General features: G+C 35.8%; 2 protein-coding genes across 12 annotated transcripts in view; one reads left to right on the forward strand and one right to left on the reverse strand.

Annotated features, from left to right (window-relative positions):
• Positions 1 to 22,699, reverse strand: part of CASK (calcium/calmodulin dependent serine protein kinase) — a 200,847-nt gene that overhangs the window by 98,133 nt on the left and 80,015 nt on the right. For all 11 annotated transcript variants that reach the window (XM_061453412.1, XM_061453411.1, XM_061453409.1 and 8 more), the window contains 3 exons: positions 19,252 to 19,357; positions 14,169 to 14,246; positions 13,187 to 13,259 (listed from right to left, as the gene is read on the reverse strand). In XM_061453412.1, the coding sequence (XP_061309396.1) occupies positions 13,187 to 13,259; positions 14,169 to 14,246; positions 19,252 to 19,357 (257 nt within the window). The remainder of the gene's footprint in view (positions 1 to 13,186; positions 13,260 to 14,168; positions 14,247 to 19,251; positions 19,358 to 22,699) is intronic.
• On the forward strand, positions 4,115 to 6,789 carry GPR82 (G protein-coupled receptor 82). The gene is made up of 2 exons (XM_061453400.1): positions 4,115 to 4,517; positions 5,767 to 6,789. Exon 2 carries the CDS (start codon positions 5,800 to 5,802, stop codon positions 6,787 to 6,789), a length of 990 nt encoding a protein of 329 aa, XP_061309384.1. The 5' UTR covers positions 4,115 to 4,517; positions 5,767 to 5,799.

The raw sequence follows: 22,699 nt of genomic DNA on the forward strand, positions 1-22,699 counted from the left end.
CAGCTGTGTGAGGCTTTGCTGCCGGCTGGGATTAAACTACAACAACCCATTTTGCACCTAACATGGGGCTCAAAGGGCTCACGATAACGACAGATTTGACCACAGTACGTACAAGGGAGCTGGAGAGAGCATCAGAAGCAGCAGCCTGTTCTGCAGCAGAGCAGCCACAAGAACAGGAAGGGGAGAGACAGAAATGATAAACAGGTTTTCACACTTTTACCCTTCTGATTCTCCTCCCACTGAGGGGGACTGAGTGAGTGGCTGAAGGGCTTACCTGCCTACCAGGGTTAAACCACAACACCACCTTTTATTTTCACACTGAAATTAACTGTAATTATGGCTTTAACCTGAAGATTAACATTTTTCATGGGGGCAAAACAGCTTTTGTTTTTGTTTGGTTTTTTTTTTTGATAACGTAAGAAAATGTAGTTGAACAATTTCCCTCACAACATCAGTTAATGAAACCACAAAAGAGGAGTGCAACTTACATCAGTGATAAACAAGTGAGAGTCATATTAGACCTGGAGATAGAAAGCTCCCATATGGATGCTTTAATTTAATGTTCTCTCTGAAACCACATACAGAATCAGGGTGGAGAGAAGGGAGTTGTGCTGCACAATACAAAAGAAGCGTATGGAGAAAAAGAACCCACTGATAATGCTTTACCAATCAAAATATATTTTCAACGTAATCTCTGTAGCGCTGGGAACCCTCTGCCACCCTTTTTTCCATCCCTTAAGCAAAATCTCAACTGTCAAATCCAAGAGAAAGGAGAAGGTGCTACAAAGCTGTTGCCATTCACTGCCTGTAGAGTGAATCAGTAGGAAAAATCCTCGCACGGCAAGTTGCTTTTACTGCCACATTTTAGCTTTTTAGTTTTGCTTTATTACTTTTGCATTTTCACAAAGGCTTAAGAACCTGGAAAAGCCAAAAAGCTGTTACACACAAACATATTTAACTTGGAAAAACACAAATGATAGAATGGTGCTGAAAAACAGAGAAAGCTTCCTATTTGGCTATGATGATCAACGGAGTTTTTACATTAAAAACCTATTTCTGAAATTAAAAGTGAAATATACCATGACCAATTCACAGCCACTGCTTTTTTAGAAGGAAATACCAGAGACCTCTGGGGGCTGTAAAAAGAAAGTCACTGGGGAAAAAATACAAGAATGAATATGTTGGAAGATTATTTTTGTTAGTACTGTCAACTTGAAGTTAAATTTTCCTGCCTAAAAGACATTGTTTGGTTTGTGTTTTCCCCATGTAAAACAACTACCCAGAGCCTGTGAAACACTTAACTTTGCATATTTTATGACAACCAAAGAACTGAAGCTATGATTATAATATATCCCCATTCCTACATCCCTAAGGATGTCACAGTTACACTGCATATGCTTGTAATTCATCAAATAACATTAAGAACTTTCATTCTGGGACTAGTTTGCTGAATCTAAACTGGTGAAAATAAATCATTAGTGAACAGCAAGCACAGAGTCAGCTCAAACTGGTTGAACATTTTATCTTCACTGATTCAGCATAGAGTCAACAAGAGTAGATTTAAACATGATGTTAGATGATTTTGCTTTGATAATTACTTCTTACAATATGCGACACATAGTGACTAGAGCTAAAATCCTTGTTATATCAAGTCAGAAGAGCTGCCTACACACTGGGTCACGGCTACATGGAAAGCTGATGAGCAGGCAGAGAAGAGCCATGGCACTCTGCAATAACTCTCCCCATAGAGAAGGCCAACTGAAAACGGTTATTTTGTGGTACATCTGCCTTAGAATTTATGCAGTGAAAAAAACCTTCCAATTGTAATGTTTAAATCCACAACAAAACTAAGCACCAAAGCTCTAGGCAAGCTACTTGGTAAAATTATTATTTTTTTTTAAATAAAATATGGATTGCACTTGTGTAGTAGCCAGTGCATCTTAAAGACTTCTCTTAGTATTAAATGCCATACAGTAGTTCAAATTCCAAGTATATGAAATTAAATCTCAAATTAAAGGCTGCTGCATGTTTGGTGAATGCTATACCAATGCTATACCTTTGCTCAGTATGATTCATCCTCAGTGTCCATAGAGTAGCCATGCCCGGGGTCGCACACTTTTATGTGCCCTACCCGCAGCAGTTGCCTTCCATCCTTCGAGATACAGAGACTGAGTGCATTTCTTGGGTCTTCCACAGCACAGAGAACCAGGTCTGCTAAGGGAGCCATAGGTAACCAAGCTGCTGCCTTCTTCCATTCTATAAGAAGCAACTGGTGCCAACAGATTACATACTCTGTTGCACAACAGGAACAGTCCTGTTCTTCACTTGGTTTGTAACAGGCATAAGGAGATAAGGGATTGCTTGAGCTATGTTCTATCATCTCAAGCAGGCAGAAGGAACAGGAAGTGGTCAGGCAGCCTGCAAGTGGACTGCTCTGTCATATATGATTATATTACAATACATGCTAAGTACAGGTTATAGAAGGCTAGCTTAAATACCTTTCACCCCTCAGAATGTCCCTGGTTTTGTGGTTTCAGGCCACAGAATAAGTTGCCTTCATACACTGGCAAAATGCAACATATGCTGCCTACTGGCATATAAAATCTAGTAACATGTTTAACTCAGAAAGTGACCAGTAGAGTACAGAAAATATAAACAATTGAGAAGAAGAATGCATGTGAAAGTCATTACGATGAACTTAAGAGTGAATTGTATGAAAGATGCACTCGTACCATTTGAATATCACCAAATATATTTTACATAAAATATGCCATTTATAACTTAGGTGAAAGGCAATAGTTCACCAAAAGAATAATGAAGGTGATCACTATAGCTTAGAACCAATATTTCTGAAGTTTTGTGTTTGGTGTTTGTTTTTTTTTAAAAAAAAAAACCAGTTATAATATCCCATTCCTTTTTTACTCATCTCACTAATCAGTTACAAAATGAAATGTGATAGACTGTAATTCACTATAATAACCTATTATAATAGGATGATTCAGTGAAAAACGTAGCATCTCTTTCTACAGCAAGAGTTATGGTCACTGAATTATAAATACTACAGGCTACAGTTAATAACTAACAGAATAATAATAATAATGAAAAAAACCCTGTTAAATGCAATTGCTCACACTATTGTTCAACATGCCTTCTCTTAGCAAATGTTCAGGATATGCATGTCTAAACCTGGATGGAACACCACAATAACAAGGACTTCTAAGACTACTTAAGAGACTATAAATATTTAATTAATACAAGACTCTTGCCATTAGAACAAATTCTAATATAATTATACATTCAAAAGTGGAAAAATGAAAACAAGGTAAAACTAAATTTAACAGGAACAAGAACTGAAGCACATGCAAATTAACTACAGCACTACAAACCAATTGATAATACTCCACAGCAAGTTTTCTCACTTAAATTTAATCTTAAGATCAACTATGCAGTCTAAATAGGAGGCTAGCACACCTGTGAATCATTTTAGTACAAAATAATAAAATTAATAATGAGACTGAACGATAAAATTCATAGTAGATCACTGAAGGGAATTCCTACAGTGTATGTTTAAACGTAAAGCAAAACTAACAAACCAAGAACCTTATCAAAATTGCAGAAGTTTTTATGTGGTATCGCCTCTGTTCTCATAAAGGAACTTCTTTTTAGCTGTAGAAAAGCCATATCTGACAATCACAGATGTATCAGAAGGAGATTCAAAGGTCTCAAGCTCTGCAGAACCAGACAGAATTTGACTGACCTGTGATTATACCTTCCCTGGGGAGGAAAGTAATTGTCCTGTGTACACTTCTGAGTCATTTACATAAAATAACATTTCTGGAAAGAGAGTCAGTTTTTCCCAACTGATGCTCAGAATGCATCAGCTGTAAATTATTTCTATACAATACATCACCAGACTAGACAACTGAGATGTGGTCATTTGGTCACCCACATGAAGACAGACGTGGTTACAGCACTGTTACATGTGGGCTTCAGGAACAGAAGCCAGCTTTGCGGTAGCTCTTTGAGCTGAAGAACAGTTAAACGTAACAAGTGAAAATAACAAATTTTCATGCATAAAATAGCAACTCTCTCCCGTTTCCCTCCCCCAACTTCTAGAAAGTGGGCAGTCCTAAAGAGAACAAAAGTAACAATTCCTCCACCCCCCAAAAAAGAACCATATAAAGGACTGTAAGGTGTTTCTGCGCCATACCTACATGACCAAAGGACTGTTACAATCCCTCTTCCACACTATCTCATTCTTTTAATTTCTCTAATGGAGCTGCATCCTGACCTAATTTCAAAGTCCTTTTTTTGCACAGATTAACATCATCTTGACTGAACTTTAAATGCCTATCTGTTTTTTGACCCTGTAAAAGAAAAGTGCACATTCTGAAAACTGGTCTAACTATACTTTCCAGATTCAAGTATCATCCTTTTCAGTGCAACAGTGGAGATAAAATAGAAGTAAGACAGAAAAATTTCCTCTCTGCAAAGGAAGGCGCCTGCAGCTTGTGTAGGTAAGCTTAAAACTACTACTTCTTTGTTTCACCTGACAAATTTGGGCATTGATACAAAAATGATTATTAGACTTTTAAATAACTTAATTAAAAAAATACAAAAAAAAAGAATTTAACTCAATTGTAATGAAAGAATTTACTGTACTTGGTTCAACAATCCATACGAGACTTTGTGTACACTAAAATGCAACAGCTATAAAAGTTGATTTGTAAGTTGTTACACATGGTCTACAGCATAATTTTTAAATATGACTTTTACAACTTTGCTCTATCTTATCAACCTTGTGCCTGGGCTTTTCACTGTAGCACTACACAGAATTCTCTCTGATATCCAAGTTCATTTGGTTACAGCTATTTTAAAAAAAACCTTATCAGTCTAAGTCTGAAATATTTTAATTTTCTCAATATGAGTTTGTATGGAACAAAAGCTAACTATGATGCACTTCACTGAAATAGTATCTGTATGACAATAAAACCTTTCTTCAGTACAGGCCAGTAAGATGAAATGCCAGTTTTTATGTGTAGTCATTGTATAGAGCTTTGATATCTTATTTTTAGTTGGAAACTAGGAAAAGATGGAAAACTGAAGGTGGAAAAAATAAATATATTGCCGTTTTCAACAACCATTCTGTACGTTCAAAAATACAAACTGAATTATTTATGCAAAATGCATGTGCAAGATTAGAGCTCTGAATAAAGTAACATTAGATACAGACATCAGCAAAAAATAGATGCATCTAGCCAGATTCCTGCATCATGCACAGTTTAATTTGTACTTAAGTGGAGATACTGGATACTCCTCTGCATTTTGGCAGTTAAAGTAATTCTTTGCACTTATTTTGCCTATTTAACTTAAAATAGCCTAGAAGTGGCTTCCAAAGTAGGTTACAGATGTTTCATAAGATGTTTCATAAGAGAAATAAACTAAGAACACACAAGTTATTATTACAGCCTATCTTGAAGCTTCTGTTTCCTAATTTGTTTTGTTAGATCCTATGCATGTCAAATCTATGGGGTTTAACATCAGCCAGCTTTTCTTCACAAAATCCCAGTGGAAGAGAACACCGAAAAAGTAACCTTATGCAAACTCAAGATGGTAGCCCCAGAGGACAAACAGTGGTTAATAACACCGAAAAGCGGGGGGGGGGGGGGGGGCTTTTGGGAGGAAGAACAGTTAAAATAAGGGAAATGAATAAAAGAGATGTTAGATGCACATTACAGAAGACTAATTCTTTTAATTCTGTTTCAGCTCTGATCATCCATTCAAGAAAAAACAGCATAAATGAGAAATTCAACATGTCTTCTTCAGCCATCACTAGCTACTACTGTAGCTCTACCAGTCATCTACTCTTGCCTATTTCCTGCTGGAAGTTTTGGAAATATTCTTGCTGCTTGGATATTTTCAAGGCAAGCACACACAAAAAGAACACAATACATTTACCTGGCAAACCTCATCACTGCAAATTTACTTATATGTAGCACAATGCCATTTCTGGCTGCCTATTTTGCAAGAGGATACCAATGGACTTATGACTGTGTAGCATGCAGAATAGCAAATCACCTTGGGACTCTTATTATGCACGTCAGTATGTATGTTACGATTATAATTTTATGTTCAATTGCTCTAAGTCAGTATGCAACACTGAAGAAAAACAGTGACGTACAATACTCTCAAGCAGTTAATGAAAACTTCTACAGATGTGTACTCGCAAAGTTTCGTCAGCCCAAATTTGCTAAATATTTGTGCATCATTATATGGCTTATTGTGCTCTGCATAACAGTAATAGCTATAATACATAATGTCCAGGCAAGGACTAAGGAAGAATTTCACAGATGCTACAACATCAGGGTAGAAGCTGGTGAATTCGCTGCAATGATTGCAGCTTTTCTTGCCACATCATGGTTTTTTGTATCTTTTATGACAGTGGTGTTGTCATACTATTCTCTTACCAGACATCTGAATAAAATACAGAAAAATACATGTATTGGAGAAAAACATCTAATTTACAGTACAGTGAAAAGAAACATTTTTGTCATCCAGATGATACTAACTGTCTGCTTTCTTCCGTATCACATTTTTAGGCCAATTTTTTATGTACTGCTTACAAATAATGACTGCCCAAGGTTAAACTATTTAGTGGAAATTAAGAATTTCCTTACTTGTCTTGCTGCTGCTAAGAGTAGTTTAGATCCAGTTATAACCCTTCTGTTAGATAAAACGTTTAAGAAAAGTCTCTATGGCCTGTTTACAAAAGCCACACCACAAATGTAAAACTGGTGTTTTCACTGAAGAGACTCTCGAAATGTGAGGGAATACGGAAAGGTTTCATTAGCATATAAGTAGCAGTAAACTCATTTTAACTACCTATAACCAGACTTTGGTATGAAATGGTAAATATTTAAATAAAATTACAACATATTACACGTATTTTTTCCGAATTATTTTGCTTGCTATGTCAACATTAGCCATAATAAATCCCATGTGTATATCCAAGTAATTTATACAGTGAACTGTGTAAACACCTTTATCCATGCAAAAAAGACAATGCAAAAGACATTTTATGTTTGACTTATGGACAGTGGAAGGCAGAAACTAGGCTGAAGTTGCTGACCCAGTGCTTTTTCATTATCAATAAAAGAGTCCCAGGATTTGGACACAGGTTTCCTTTACAAAAAAAGGGTGAACAAAACGCAGATGTTTTCTCTGCAATTACTGAATCACATATTACAGGCCTAAAGAAGCAGGGACAGAAAGCTACGAAATACATTCAAGATTAACACGTATTTTTTGTTCATGGGTATTTAGATAGAAGGTTGATTCCTTTTTTTTTTTTTTTAATGGGGAATTTCAATAATCCTAGTTTAATCTTGTGAGGTCAATTCTACAGTTTAATTAGGAAGGCATAAATGCTTATTCTTTACAGGTATCCAAAATATATTCAATGATAAACATTTAATGATTATTAACAGTATGAGAGCAGTGCAAAATAGGAGATTTTGCGGTTGGGTTCTAACTGTAGAAGTTAGAATGTTATGATGACTTAAGTGGAGATTTCAGTTACTTAGAATCATTTCTGTAGAAGATATTTAAGAATACATAATGGTCTTTTCCCTTGTACAATCTTTGCAACTGAGATCAAGAGTTCACCGAATGGAAAAGTGTTATGAAATATTAGATATTCTGAGAAATCCTACCACTCACCCAAAACTTCAAAATAGCAATGAGCAATTCTGTCTTCCTATCCCCACTACTGAGTTCCATGACACGTACATTAAACCACCCAAGTGTCAGGAAACACAAAATATGAGTTCTTCTCTATGGGGGGACCCCAGGACTTCATATCATCTGACAGCTGCTTTGTATTTTGCAGAAGTTAAATAAAGTTGCAAATGAAAAAGACAGAAAATCACAGGAATGTAGTCCTTCATTTAATACAATGTTACCCATAACAGAATTTAGAGATTCCCTGTTTCACAGGATGGATACCCACCTGGTGTTTACCGTGTGACTTAACGGAAAAAACAGAGGTGGGGAGCTTCAGGGTCTAGACTGAATGAGGAAGTGCCCCTCAGAAAAACATGGCCAGTTAGGACACCTTAATTCTACCTCTGCTATTGGTTTCACAGCCTTAATAACATTTTAACAATTTAATTTGTTACGAAATCCTCACGCAGCAGTTGCTGTTGGATCTCAATGATAGCTTCTAGAAAATACAGAAAAAGCACCAGTGGTTACTGACTGTTCTCAGAGAGCATAAAATAGGTTCCATATCAAAGTGAAAAGAGTAGAATGAAAGAAAAATGCAACAAATTTCTTGGTTTGTATATTCAAAGATTGGTCTTAAACAACAGCTTATATTCTGGTTATTTTTTATATAGTTATATAAACACTTACATAAACACACACAAACACACATGTACAAGCCCTACTCAGTTTCTAGATACACCTAAAAGCAGAATAATATTGAACTCTACTGGCAAAATCTGAAGTGCCTAACTGCAAGTAGTTTAGGCAATGAATGACAGAAGTGGTAACTGACTGTGCTGTCAGAATTCATATGAAAGTTCTGTATAGTGCATAAATTAACATGCAAATCTATCCACAAATCAGGTCTCAGATCACCTGGACCAACTGAGATTTGTGAATGCCACACAGCACAGTGTGTAACACTCAGTCCTACTCTCTGGAAAAAGAATCTGTACATTTTCCCCCCAGCAGTTTTATCTATTTAGATGATCACATGTTGGAAACAATGTTCATATCTACTGAGATAAACCTGTAATACAGATTTTGGATGTCTACAGTTAGCCAACAAGCTTGCCCTGACTCTAGTTGCACACCAATCATCTTACTGATCACAGAAACATATAGAAGCACCCAACTTATATGGATATCATAGAACGCAGTTGGAGCATTTGGACCGAACTAAGGATAAAACCCCTGCAACTGTGATTAAATCACTCTTGTATCTGTTACATTAAAATGTATTTTCCTAAGAGGAGTTCTGCGACTATATAAAATACTACATAAGCATCCCAATATAGGCTAACTGCAGATTGACTGTAAAACCTCTCAATATTTTACTGATGAAAAAAACCACATCTGGTTGAAGTTACTGCAAAAATGAACAGGTGAAAAAATCTGCAATAAACACTGAAGAAACACACTTTTTATAGAACACTGTCCTGCTTTATGAGTTATACAATGCTTAAACAGTCTATTTCTTGAGCTGAATCACATTCTGCTCTAAGTAACTAGCACAGAAGTCTTCTACCAAGATCAGTGTCAGTCTTACTAACAGGTAACTCAGTGGAACTATCAAAACAAGACAAAGCAACTTTTCTCACATGCTGAGAATACAGCAACTTAAAATACTGATTGCTGACCAAAAGTGATTATCCTAAATGTACAGTGATACTTCAGGTACTCTACACCACATTATCTGCCATAAGGAACAGAAATATTCAAGTTCATCTATTTATAACAAACCCACCACTTTCAGCTTTTAAAATCATAATTATTAGAATAATGCTATAGCCCAGAACTTAAGGAAGTTCAATGACCAGTGGTATCCTTCAGTTAAGAGTAGCAAAGGCATACTACCATTATTTATCCTTCTTGAAGAGATTGCAGGTATAGAGCACATTTTGGTTACCTGTTTTCAGTTCCAATAAATCTTGAGGAATGTATAATTGCCTGTAATAAATATGTTGTCATATATAAAGTAACTACTTTCAGCTGTATTTATTTTAAGAGAAAAAACACTTTAATGCAGATGTAACACAATTTGTTATTTTCTTATTCCTGAAGGTGACATGAGAGAAAACACTATTTTGCAGGACAGAATATATAGCAAAGTGGAAATTTAGAATAAAGATATAAGCAATTTTTCTCCTAATTCTTTCTCCTGTTTCAAAGGTTCTCTCCCACTCATCAGTTTTTAGTGACCATATTAATGAAACACTTTAATTTCTGTCTATTGCTGACAGCTCAAGAGAAAGTGACTTCAGTGACAACTGGTACTCAAAACTCTAGCAAGGATTTTATGGAAAAAGACAAGCATCTCATTTCAGACACATATTACTCCCACTTACTTTTTTTTTTCCTGTTCTCTCACATAAAGATAATTCTGTGTACAAACTACTGTGTAATAACATTTTATATTGGAAAAGGTCCCACTTCAATGTTGCTACTTTTGGTAGCCATCTTCTGCATATTTCTGACAGGTTCTGAAAGAATAAAAGGAATGGCTGTGTCCTATATTACTAGGATGGCAGAATAGGAATAAATATTGTGGTAAGGGAAAAAGTTCTTGACATTTACATTTCTGATGCACAGCTGTCTTAGTCTTCCACTTTGCTGCATTATTGAATGAACAAAAGATTACGTTAACCAAAGGTAAAGCAAAGGTGCAACAGTCAACAATTATACAGCCTTTAAGCAACGCTGAAGGGGATCAAATGATATAGAGAGGCCCAAGAAGCATCTGGTTTCTCAGAGCAGTGAAAGAAATTAAGACAAGTACAGGCTACCTTGTGAAAGCTTTCATGTTTTGATTCTGTCATCAGAAGTGAACCTGGGGCATACAGGAGTTTATCACAGGCTTCAGTCATAGGGCTCCAGAAGCTTTGCTAGATTTTGCCACAGAATTCAGCTGAAGTTTCTGGCACCAGAATTCAGCAAATTTAAATATTCCTGTTTAAATCTCCTAATTAGTCAAGAGCTAAGGGAGCACAAAAGTGGCTAAAAGACACCTAATTCTTGAAGAGACTGTAAGACGCAAATTTTCTTGCATGTCAGATAATGCTAAAACATTTTGCAGTTCAAAATAATATTCACAGAAAGCTTAAGAGGGTAAAAAAAAAGTAGTATGACAATATCAGCATTACAGATCTGTGTTAACAGGTTGATGAGAAGCTCAACGTGAGCCACGAGTGTGTGCTTGCAGCCCAGAAAGCCAACCGTATGCTGGGCTGCATCAAAATGAGTGTGACCAGCAGGTCAAGGGAGGTGATACTGCCCCTCTACTCCATTCTGACGAGACCTCAACTGCAGTACTGCATTCAGTTCTGAGCTCCCAGCATAAGACAGACATGGACCTATTGGAGCAAGGCCAAAAGAGGGCCACAAAGATGATCAGAGGGCTGGAGCACCTCTTCTATGAAGACAGGCTGAGAGAGTTGGGCTTGTTAAGCCTGAAGAAGAGCAGCCTTCCAGTTCCTAAGGAAGGCTTAAAAGAAAGCTGAAGAGGGACTTTTTACAAGGGCATGTAGTGATAGGACAAGGGGGAATGGCTTTAGACTGACAGAGGATAGATTTAGATTAGGTATAATTAAGAATTTCTGCACCATGAGAGAGGTGAGGCACTGGCACAGGTTGCCCAAGAAAGTTGTGGATTCCCATTCCTGGAAGTGTTCAAGGCCAGCTTGCATGGGGATTTGAGCAACCCAGTCTAGAGGGAGGTGTCCCTTCCCACGGCAGGCAGGTTGAAACTAGGTGATCTTTAACGCCCCTTCCAATCCAAACCCTTCTATAATTAATTTACTTTCATCTATTCAGGTAATTCAGAAAGTGGTCATTTTGTCTACTTTCTTTCAAAGCAATGTCTACAGTGACATCTAGAGCTGGGACACTGCAGTTAGCTTAATATGTTCTACACCCAAATCCTATAGTTCTGCACTGCTTTTGCCAAAATGAAACACTGCTGGTTTACACTACTTTAAAGCAATACATGAAAAAAATCTTGCTCGCTCATGTACTTAAACAGGTTTATTTTTAAGGATGATATTTAACAAAGCCAGTGATTTCAGAGTTTTAAGAATCTGGATAAACTGCAAAACAAATTCTCATCTTACATTCAGTAAAACTGACCTCCCTTAGAGGCCCCTAAAGCTGAAATTTGTTTTTATTCAAGAACACAGTCCAACCAAAACAGGCGCAGCTTTCAGGAAGACACAGCAACATGAAGATGATGTTGATCCTGAAATTCTCATATGGTACCAAAAAAGAACAATTAAAGGAATCTAGAACCTTCAAGACTGAACAAAATGAGACATTCTAACATCAATTAAGAAACTGTCTTTAGAATTTGCTGTAAGAAATTACTTTTAAAATACCAAACTTAGAAAAACCCAAACAACCTATTACATGGAATAGTTTTCTTGATTTTAGAAAAAAAGGAAAAAGAGATTGGGAAAGGTGTGTAATGCCATGTATACAAGACCAAAAGACTCCTTAAATTAAATCACCAGTTCAGCGTCCATAGTCTCTTCTGTCACAGATTACCTGTAGAAGTTCAAAGGACAGCTTACACTCTCTCAATCATCTCTATTCACTAAACCCCAAGATTCACTTCTCAAACAGCACCATCGGAGCTTGTTAGAATTCCTATTAATTCCAAGAGTGCTTGACTCACTTTGGATAAAAGCAAACTCTCACAGAAACAAGTGGGAATAACTATCGGTATTAACAAAGAATATATATATTCAAATTAAAGGGAGTCAAATCGACTTAGGTTAAAACTCCTTGTTACTTACATTACAGTTACTTTGGAAAAAGCTAGTTCCATAAATATCCATAGAAATAGTACAAAATTCACCAGATCAAAAAGAGTACATACATACATTGTTCTTAAACACTGCATTTCTCCTCCCAAACTTGTCTGTATTAGAGAAGTTTTCATAATAATAACAAATGTTTTAGACTGCTTGCAAAAAGTAGATAATACTACCAAACTTGTAGCATTTAAGTATGTGTGTCTCTCTGAAATCTTAGTCTGGATGAAGACTATCATTATGCTATCAAATGATGCTATTAATCTACCAATGCCAGTTTAATTTATGCAATTAATTTCTATACACATTTTCCTAACAAGAAAATAATTGAAGCAGATTTCATATGAATATTCAAAAACTAGAAATTAAATTGACTCTCAAAGTAAGTTGCAATCAAATGCATATGCAATCTGTGAATAAAGACCTCCTAAATGTTCTATATTGATGGAATTAGAGATGGGATTTAATTTTACATGACAGATTAGAGTAAACACACACGTAACAAACACTGCATCCCTTTCTAGAGCTTTTCTCTTCCTCTAAATTACAGAAATTAAAATTCAGTAGTTTGTACTACTGTGGCAAAGAAAAATGAAAGCATTTAAATCCCTTACCTTCACATCTCTGTGAATTATGTTATTATCATGACAGTAACGTAGAGCTTCCAATATCTGTCTCATATAATGACTGAAAAAACAAAGATACTATACGTGACAAACCTGCAGGAAAAATTACTATACACACATAACAAACTAAGTTTTAAGAGTCTAACTACATAAAGCTAATCACCCAACTTAACCTTAAATATACACAGTTCAGTAGAATGGAGTCTGTGTTTATAACAATAAATATGAATATGTGCTGAAGGAATCAATCCTTGCTCTTGGGAGGTTCCAGATGGTGATATCTAAGCACCTTTCCCTAGGAACATAATTATGTACTGGATCAAGTTGCCCAGGAAGGCTGTGGAATCTCCATCCTTGGAGGTTTTCTAGATGCCACTGGGCAAAACCTTGAGCAACATGATCCAAATGCACTGTTGACCCTGCCTTGAGCAGGATGTTGAAATAGAGGCCTCTTGATGTCTTTTCCAACCTGGTTTCTGTGATGCTAAAAAATCTAGAGAATCTCATGGGCTTTGAGCTCAATCACCATACCATGAGGACGCTGGGCTTTGTTGTCCTTTTTGCAATTACATAGACTATTTGATTTTAGTTCACCTCTTAAGTGAAAAGTTGAAGTGACCATAAACATATGATTATACATATATAAAAGATGAGCAAGAGCATCTAGCAAGAGCAGTAAAATTCACACCTGTCAGGCAAGTCACCTAATGCCATTGTCTGAGAGATCCATAAAAGGCAAAGGATTAAGTATTGTATATGAAATACTATTTTATTCAATATCCCCATCCAAATATACAACTAAATGACAAAATGTTCCAGAAATCTACCTTTGTTATGCTAATTATTGCAATAAACATTCAGACTATTGAAACAGGATTCTTTATAGTATTCCAACTTTTAGCTACTACAGGATATTCCATTATTTTCCATTTATGTGTCCAGTGGGATTAATTAAATTTACAATACATACCTGGCTACAGCCTCGCTGTACACAAATCCAGCATCTGCTCTCTTCACAATTTCAAAACACAGATCTGCTCCATCCATACTGCAGGTAAAAAGGGAAAAGTGCTCAAAACTGATAACTACAATCAATTATGTAAAAAGGCTCAAAAAAATCTGTTTACTGCAATTACATAAAATACTCTGGATACATGTTCAATGCATTAATAACTAGAAAAGCATTTAATAGGCAATCTAATACAATATGGCTTGCCACAGCTTAAATGTTTTATGGTCCTCATGTCATAAACCAGTACAATGTGCTGCACTATACACGGTACGATATAGCAGCAATGGGGTCAGGTTCAATGAGAACAACGTAAGTCTGGATTTAGATATTTAGATAGCTCACTGCGAAAAAACCCTCATGTTAATCTCCCTTTCAGTGCTTCCTCCCAACAATTTATTTCAGTTAGATGGGAAAGAAAACTGAAACCAGAGCTCCACACCAAGCGCTGTAGAACATACAAAATGTATGTTTGACTACCAAAAATAAGGAGGTGTCATTCTCATGAAGCAGCAGAACTCTTTAGAAGACTAATTTCACTCTGGCTTGTTATAATATACAGATAAATAAAGATCCAGAGGCACCCAAGATTTTTAGCAGTATCAATAGTTGCTAAGACACTGAGCCAAGTCTGTCATTTACGCTTACTTTTCTATTAAACTGTTTATAATCAGAATAGTCTTTAACATGCATTTCTCTCTCCCACTTAAACATACCAGCATTTTTAATTTAAATTTTGTAACAGTAAGTGGCAGTTTGATTTTTTTTTGCAAATATTTTAAAATCAGTTTAAATTATGTTGATATTAAAAACCTAGAGCTTTTGTATCGATATTAAAAGCTTAATGCTACAAACTGTGAGCAGTAATGTGTGAGAGTTTTATTTCATTAAGATGAACTCTGTTGATCTGAAAAATCACAAAAACGTGGCAGATATATGTTAATCTCCGATGACTTTTTCAAGACAGCCTTATTTTAAGAGTAGATTTTAATTTGTGTATAATTAGGGCTTAAATCATCCCAATGATATTAAATCTACCTGAAAACTTTTATCTACCTGAGATTTTGTCCTGATTTCAGCAGGAAAAGCAATAGTTAGCCTCAGTTTTAAGAAACCCCGGAGAGTTCAGTGCACTACCAAAGTAAAAATTCAGCAATATCACAACCACATAAAAGATGACTTTGCAAAATCTGAAAGCCCTGGAAGTGCTCAAGACTAGGTTGGATGGGGCCTTGAGCAACCTGGTCCAGTGGAAGATGTTCCATGGCAGGGGGGCTGGAGCTAGATGATCTTTAAGGTCCCTTCCAGCCCAAGCCATTCTGTGATTCTATGATTCTACGATATAAGAGCATTAAAGATTTGAGATAGATCAGGCAGTCTCAAGGTTTTGTGAAGCCCGTCAGCTTTAGGCAAGTGAAAACACAAAAAGAAAAGAGTTAAGTTAAAATCCACTAAAGTAAACTATATACATGCTGAAAACAAAAAACGCTGGTAAAATTACAGCACACTCATCATCTGAGAGAATCACCCGATACCAGCAGAGGGCACTCACGGAACCCACATAAACTGACCGGGACGGTTTACGTTATGGCAACACTGGAAGTGGCAAAACACCTCTGAACAGGAAGTTCAAAGGCACCACCACCGCATCTGAATTGTTCTGGGTATTACTAGGAGCTGTGTCCCCCAACTTCCCATTCTAGTATTGGTTTTGCCATACTTTTAGCAGAACTGTGCCTGGATCTCAGGCCTTTAGATAAACATTTCTTTCTATATAGCTCTGATCAGTGCTACTGTGCCCCCTGATAATCATTCTATTATTCTTCATAAAGCTGATGATAAGTTGCAATCTCCTCAGAAAGTTTACTTCTGAGCCATGTTAAGTGCAGAAATATGTTCTGAGGCTAATAGTCACTCTGAAGAATAAACAGCATACTCCAGACGAGGTCTACATTTTCATACTGGGGTATGAGAGCTTTGAATTTGCAGATGACCTATTAAGATGTTACCTACAACTTAAATCTATTTATGAAGAATAAGAAAGTACTACTTAAGAGAACTGAATTATTATTTAAAAAAAAAAGGAAGAAAAAGACTGTGCATGTTACTCATAACTGAGTTTACTGAGCTTTGTGTATCATATATGTTCATAGAAGCATAGAATGGTTAGGGTTGAAAAGGACCTTAAGATCATCTAGTTCTAACCCCCAAAGGTGAAAGACTACAGGTTTGTGCATGACAACATTTTCTCCCTCACTTGGACAGTTTTTATATGCTTGCTATCTCCACTTACTACAAATAAACTGTCATAAATTAACGTAAAAATAAAGTATTTATTTTTTTTCTCAGAGCCCTACATAGTAACCTCTGAAAATTAGACCAAAAAGTACAGAAACTCTTATTTCCTATACACAGCTCATTCTTCTGGGGAGCAGCTGGACTGCACATGGAGGAAATCACTTGACACAGGCATATACTCTCTCATTTATGATGTAATAACATCTAAATACTTTTAAAATGATAACTTTACTTTAGGAATAAGACTTTCCAGTACAGCATCTACTTCCTACTCTACACATGAGCTTCTCCTATTATAACCAACTGCTTCTACCATACGGCTAATTGCAACCTACTGGAAACATGACACGATAGTCCCATTCTAAACCCTGCTTGAATCTGTGTATAAATACTGGTTAAAACCATAGCCATTTTTTTGGTGTTAAACTTCATTGCTACTGCTCATGTTCATCAGCGCTTCTAAGAACTGTGACTTGATTTTTTAAATTTTTATTAAAAAAAAAATTCAAAATTGTGCACAGATTGTGTTTTCTCCTGAGAGGTACAATCTCTCGTTATCAGATAGACGCTGCATTTGCTTATTTAACTTGTACTTTTTTGTAACAATAGATTTAGCCAGATATTCAGGGTCACTGTAGCAGCTGCTCCATGTAGCTTACAGCTTACGAAAAAGTAGTGGACCTATGTACCACTTATGTGCAACTGATAGTACAAAGTTTTAGGTGTGGTTATTCTGTACATTTCATGTGCTGGACCTGCATTCATTTCCATGCAAAGCACCTGCGGGCCCATTAATATCCTATCACCAGCTGGGCTTATAGCTCCTTGCAGGTCTGTACTGTCTTCTCTTTTTCTGTCATTTCAGGATAAATAGACCCTAATAAAATACACTTTATTACTGACAACTTTGTTGTAAAGCAGTTAAATTTGTTATAATAACAGCATAACAAACAGAAAACAGTATGTGGCAAAGGAAGTTACCTAAAATACAGAGACGCTTTCCTACTAAATACAAGTTTGTTATTATGCCACTAACCCAATTAAACTCAGACAATGCAGTCTTAATCCGCAGCAAACACTGGTCTTCTGTTGAATCACTTTACCAAAGCATCCCCTCAAGCATAACACATTGTGCCCACAACTCTTCCACTCCCTGCTGCATTCTGAGAACAGGTGTTCCTCCTCATTTTCTTTCACTGTTTGTTACAAAAGAGTAATGTTTTGTAGTGTACAAGACAGACAAGAACTATCAAATGGCAAAGAATTATGATCCTTCGTATCATTTAGCCTCGTATTTCCTTCTTTCATGTAGCCTGAAGTCAGGTACAGTATTTGCGTAGTAATGCTAATTGTTCAGACTTACTTTTCATGTATACAAACATAAATGATAATAGGCCTGTCATTAAAAAATAATTACTGCTTTTGTCTCACATTTCTGAACTACCAGCATGGTGAAAATAGAAGCAAACCCTTTCTTCCATTTCAAAATCTTTTTAATTATCACGGTATGTCTCCCCAAGGTGTACCTAATTATTTCATAACAGGATAATTAAAGTTCCTTGGTCCACGCTTTGGGATTTACAAAATAAAGACCAAAGTATTGAATAAAACTTACAGAAAGGAAAGCATAAAGCAGTTTTTTCACACAACCACAAGTTTATAAATTCATCAAAAAAGACGCTGACTTTCAAGCAACAGCTTTACATCATTTGTTTTGCTATTACCACCTAAATGTTTCTCTACCCGAATGGTAAAACTAAGATGTGCAAATTACTGAGTGCACATCTCAAGACAAATTCTTGGGTCTAGTGGACATGCTGATTAGACCTAACGCACTGGCATGATGTGGCTTGCTTCAACATAAGAAGAAAACATTATGCAGAAAGATCAGAGAAATTCAAGAGGTATAAGCACACATGCCCAGGCACACTAGAAACATATATATGGGGAACATAAAAAGAAGAGCTCATAGATACGCAGAAGAAAAGGAAGATCAAATATGGAAAATGCACAAATTAGCATTCTGCATGTTTGTTTTTGTCCTTCCCAGTCAGCTAACACCTAACTGAAGGAGGACAGATACTTTTCCCTGAAAGAAGGAATGTGTCAATTTAGGGGCTGCCCTCCCTTTTGTTTCTCATTGTCTATTAAAAATACTTGTCCACTGCTGAAAACTCATGTTTTGTTCACCCTTCCTTACGCCGATGGTAACTAAACTGTTACAATCAAGCTTCCAAAACTCATGTTTTAGTCAAATGACTGTTTCCCTATGATGTGAACAGATATATTGATTCACAAAAATATTTAAATACTCCAATAAGCTTTCCTTTCTTATCTAGTAAATGGAAAAGCAGTGCTAAAGAAACAACAGTCTGGAAAAAAACAAAACAAAACACCACAACAACCAAATAAAACTTCACAATTGGAATAGAATGCCATCAGTTACCCAAAGATGAAAACTATCAGTAGATTTTTAACTTGTTCCCATGTACCCTATTAGGGACACAGCAGCCACCAACGAAGCCTGCCCTTAGAAAGCATGCTATAAAGAATTAGCCTGACATTAGCCACTTAGCCACTGTGACAACTTGTTTTTATTTTGGACAACCTGTACTTGCCAGAAATAAATATTTGATATCACTCAAGACTTCAGTCACAAAACATGCAGGTGAAATCAGACATACTTTTAGGATTTTATTTAGGAAATAACAACAAAGAAAGGTAAAAATCAATGAGAGAAACTTACAACTCAAAGACCATATAAAGCATTCCATCTGAGCTGTATGTCTCCAATAGTTCAACAATATGAGGATGCTTCAGCATGTGACAAATACTGGCTTCTCTCTTCAGATCTGTGGAAGATAATAAGGTAGTATATTAACTATATATTCAAGCTGATTAATTAAAAAAAACCAGAAACAATTAGAACATGATGTTAGGAAAGACGTAAGATCCTTTCCAACCCTAACTATTCTATGTACACATCTAAAATTATGAAGATTAAAGAGTTTATTAGAAAAGAACACTGATGTGATGATATTTAACTATTCCCCTTCAGAACTTCAACTTCATTTCAAACTTAAAAACTTCCATAGATCTCAAAATACAAACACACAAAACTTAATAGGTTTTCTTGATCTGAACTATTAACAAAAGATCTCCTTGGTCATAATCTGAAGAACTGTACAGTAATAAATTTCTTTAGCGCACATATGCAGATTACACCAAGATTTTAATCTTAAACATATATCACTGCAAAATTATCTCCAAATATCAAGACAGGCTTTTTCACCTCACTTACACAACTATTAAAACCTGGAGGTCTCTAGTCTGATACCTCTGCTCAAAGCAAGATTAACTACAACAGGTTGCCCAGAACTACATTCAGTTAGGTTTTGAACACTTCCAAGAACGGAGACTCTAGAACCTGTCCAGGAAATCTATACCAGTATCTGATTACCCTCCTAAATAAAAAAGTTTTTTTCTTATGTTTAAAGTTCTTGAAGATTACTTCTTTAACAGCAATTTCTTTTTTTTTTTTTAATCACAAATATGAAATTACACTGGCATAAATTTTAACCAGCATATATTATCTTGCAGCTCTGCTCTACATAAGAGGGAGTAAAGCAGAAACGGTTCCAAATAAAGAGCAGAAACCACTGTGACATCTTTCAAAGCTTAAGAGATTTTAACACTGCTCTTTACTTTTTCGGATCACAGATCAATCCTTCTGCTAGTATCGAAATGCAAAAAAACCCAAACTGTGCTGAATCAGTTTTCTTTCTTCTTTGTTTAAACCACTTGGTATTTTTGCTATTTAATCATCCTTAAACTTTTTTTTTTCTTTTCCCTTTCAATTTACCACTAATATTTAGAGGAATAGCAAAATCCTGAATGATAACTTGATCATAACCCATGATGATATTTTGAGAAGAGAGGAAAAATATTACTTCATTAATTCTGAAACAGACATTTTTACTTTTCTATTCTTTTTCCATACAGGTGATTAGCTCAAGAATGGCCTACATATGTATGTATGGGAAAATATAAATATGGTTTCTTCATTTGAGAATAGTTACCATTGTGTTACAAAGAAATATATAATGCACTGTTTTCATATGTGCCTTAATACATTTCTAATATGAATCAATAACATTCAAATATTTGAGCAGCAATGTGAACATTCTTTCATGTGAAGCATTTAACAGCTTACTAAGATTTATGCTAGACTTTTGCTCTTTTAGTCATCTATAAATTCAACAGAAATGATCAGAAACTGGAGATGACTGAATTTTCGGGAAAAAACAGATTCAGAAAGTGCAAATTTTGTTACTAGAGCTTTCACATTAAAGTTGCATTATGCGCTACTTCTCTCACATCCTTGGAAATATAATTTAAAAGCAAAATGTGCAGAGCAAACCCTTCAAAACCATTATGTAATGTCCTCTTGGGAAGTGAAAACAGAGCAGCAAAAAGAAGCGAGGAACTGTCTTTCACTGATGCTGATGAAATTTAAATACAGATATCAACATAAAATTTGTTGTTTATACAGAGACGGAATTCTATCAAGAAATAAAACAGCAGCATGTCTTTCACTGTTCAAAATACTGGCATATCAGTTTTTATACCACCTTCATGAAGAATAACTACTAAAACCACATTCCAACATTCCCTTCTGTCACACTTTGGCATTGATTTGACACTAAATGATTACCACCTCTTTTCTAGGTAGTGAGGTTCTCTTTGTCTTTCACTGAAGTACACATCCAGGGTTTCTTACGTGGAATCACAGGTAAGCATAACAACAGTGAGCATAAGAGAATAGAAAACTTTGGGATTCTGCGAATGATGACAGACTTCAGAGAATACCTTGCTTTTGTCTCTTATTGTATAACAGCTTTAATGTTATCACACTTCACCAGGGTATCTGATACCTATTTTAGATGGAAAGCAAAGTGAAAGTCCAATAGGAAACTACAGAAAAACTGTTTTATTTAAAGCAAAAATTGTAAAATTGTAAAAATTGTGTTCAAAATAGTTTATTTTGGCCATTGACTTTATTAATTTCTTGTGGACCTGATTTATATTTTGAAGAGAAGTAGAACCGTGAGGAAGAAAACATATGCTGCCATTTACCTTGCTCCTTTGTGTAATACTGTATGAGTGAAACAATTGCTCACAGACTAAATGTCAGCAGCAGAGGAAGGAGAAACGGAAAGTGGAAAATAATAACTCCAAACAGGAAAAAAACCAAATAGACAGAAATCACACAACAAGGTTTTGTATAACTAAGAGGTCTTGGGGCCAAGAGAAGAACAAAGTCCTATTTTAAAAACAGCAGGGACTTTTTAGAGTAGACCTATTAAGGAAGAAGAAAACTAGGTATAGAAAGACAGAGGAGCACATACCACATCGATTCAACGAAGCCACAGGGTAGGAAAGAGATGACGGAGCCTGAAGTCCATTTGGACTGTGACCCAAGTGTCAAAATACGTCATATTTAAGACCAGTAAAAAGGAAAGGGGAGGGGTGAGAACAGGCAGAGATGGCACTTACATTTAATTGCTTTCACTTAAAAAATGACATCATGTACTCAGTCCTTTATCAAATTATTTTACCAGACTGAATTGAATTTTACCTTGTCACATTCCTCAAGAGGTAAATAAAATCCCAGGTGCCTACAGATACTGTTCCAGTTCTGAATACAACACAAAACCAAAGAGATGCTTGGCTGCAAGCAGGTGACTAAAGATTTCCTAAGAATAATCCCATTATTATCTTGTGACCCATTGTAATACCTGTAACTTATCATGTTGAATATAAAATTGTATGAACTATCTGCTACCTCCTGTTAAGTTTTCTAAACCCGTGCTCAGTATTTCGGCCAAGTTGTGTAATAATAAAGGTCCCACACATCCTATATGACAATAAGTCTTTCATATTCAAAACACCTAAAAGAACTTCATGACAACTCTAGCATCTGACAATAAATTAAGCTGGCTTTAAAAGTTAGCTTCAAGCAGCAACTGATGACTTGTACCATTTATTAATAGCTATGTATCTCATTTAGAATGGTCTCCTTTGCTAAGAAACAAAATTTGCCCAAGAGGACATACCCTAAGGCAAGACAACATCTCAGAAAACTAAACTAACTCGTCATACTTCAATTGCTGGACTAATTTACTTTATTTTTG

This window comes from Pezoporus flaviventris, unplaced genomic scaffold (genome assembly GCF_033815535.1).
Source record: "Pezoporus flaviventris isolate CSIRO_AGI_PZ_B2104156 unplaced genomic scaffold, CSIRO_AGI_Pfla_v1 ptg000015l, whole genome shotgun sequence".
Classification (NCBI taxonomy): Eukaryota; Metazoa; Chordata; class Aves; order Psittaciformes; family Psittacidae; genus Pezoporus; species Pezoporus flaviventris.

Excerpts from the sequence above, each read along its gene's own strand:
- GPR82 (XM_061453400.1), top strand. The coding sequence starts at position 5,800 with ATGAGAAATTCAACATGTCTTCTTCAGCCATCACTAGCTACTACTGTA.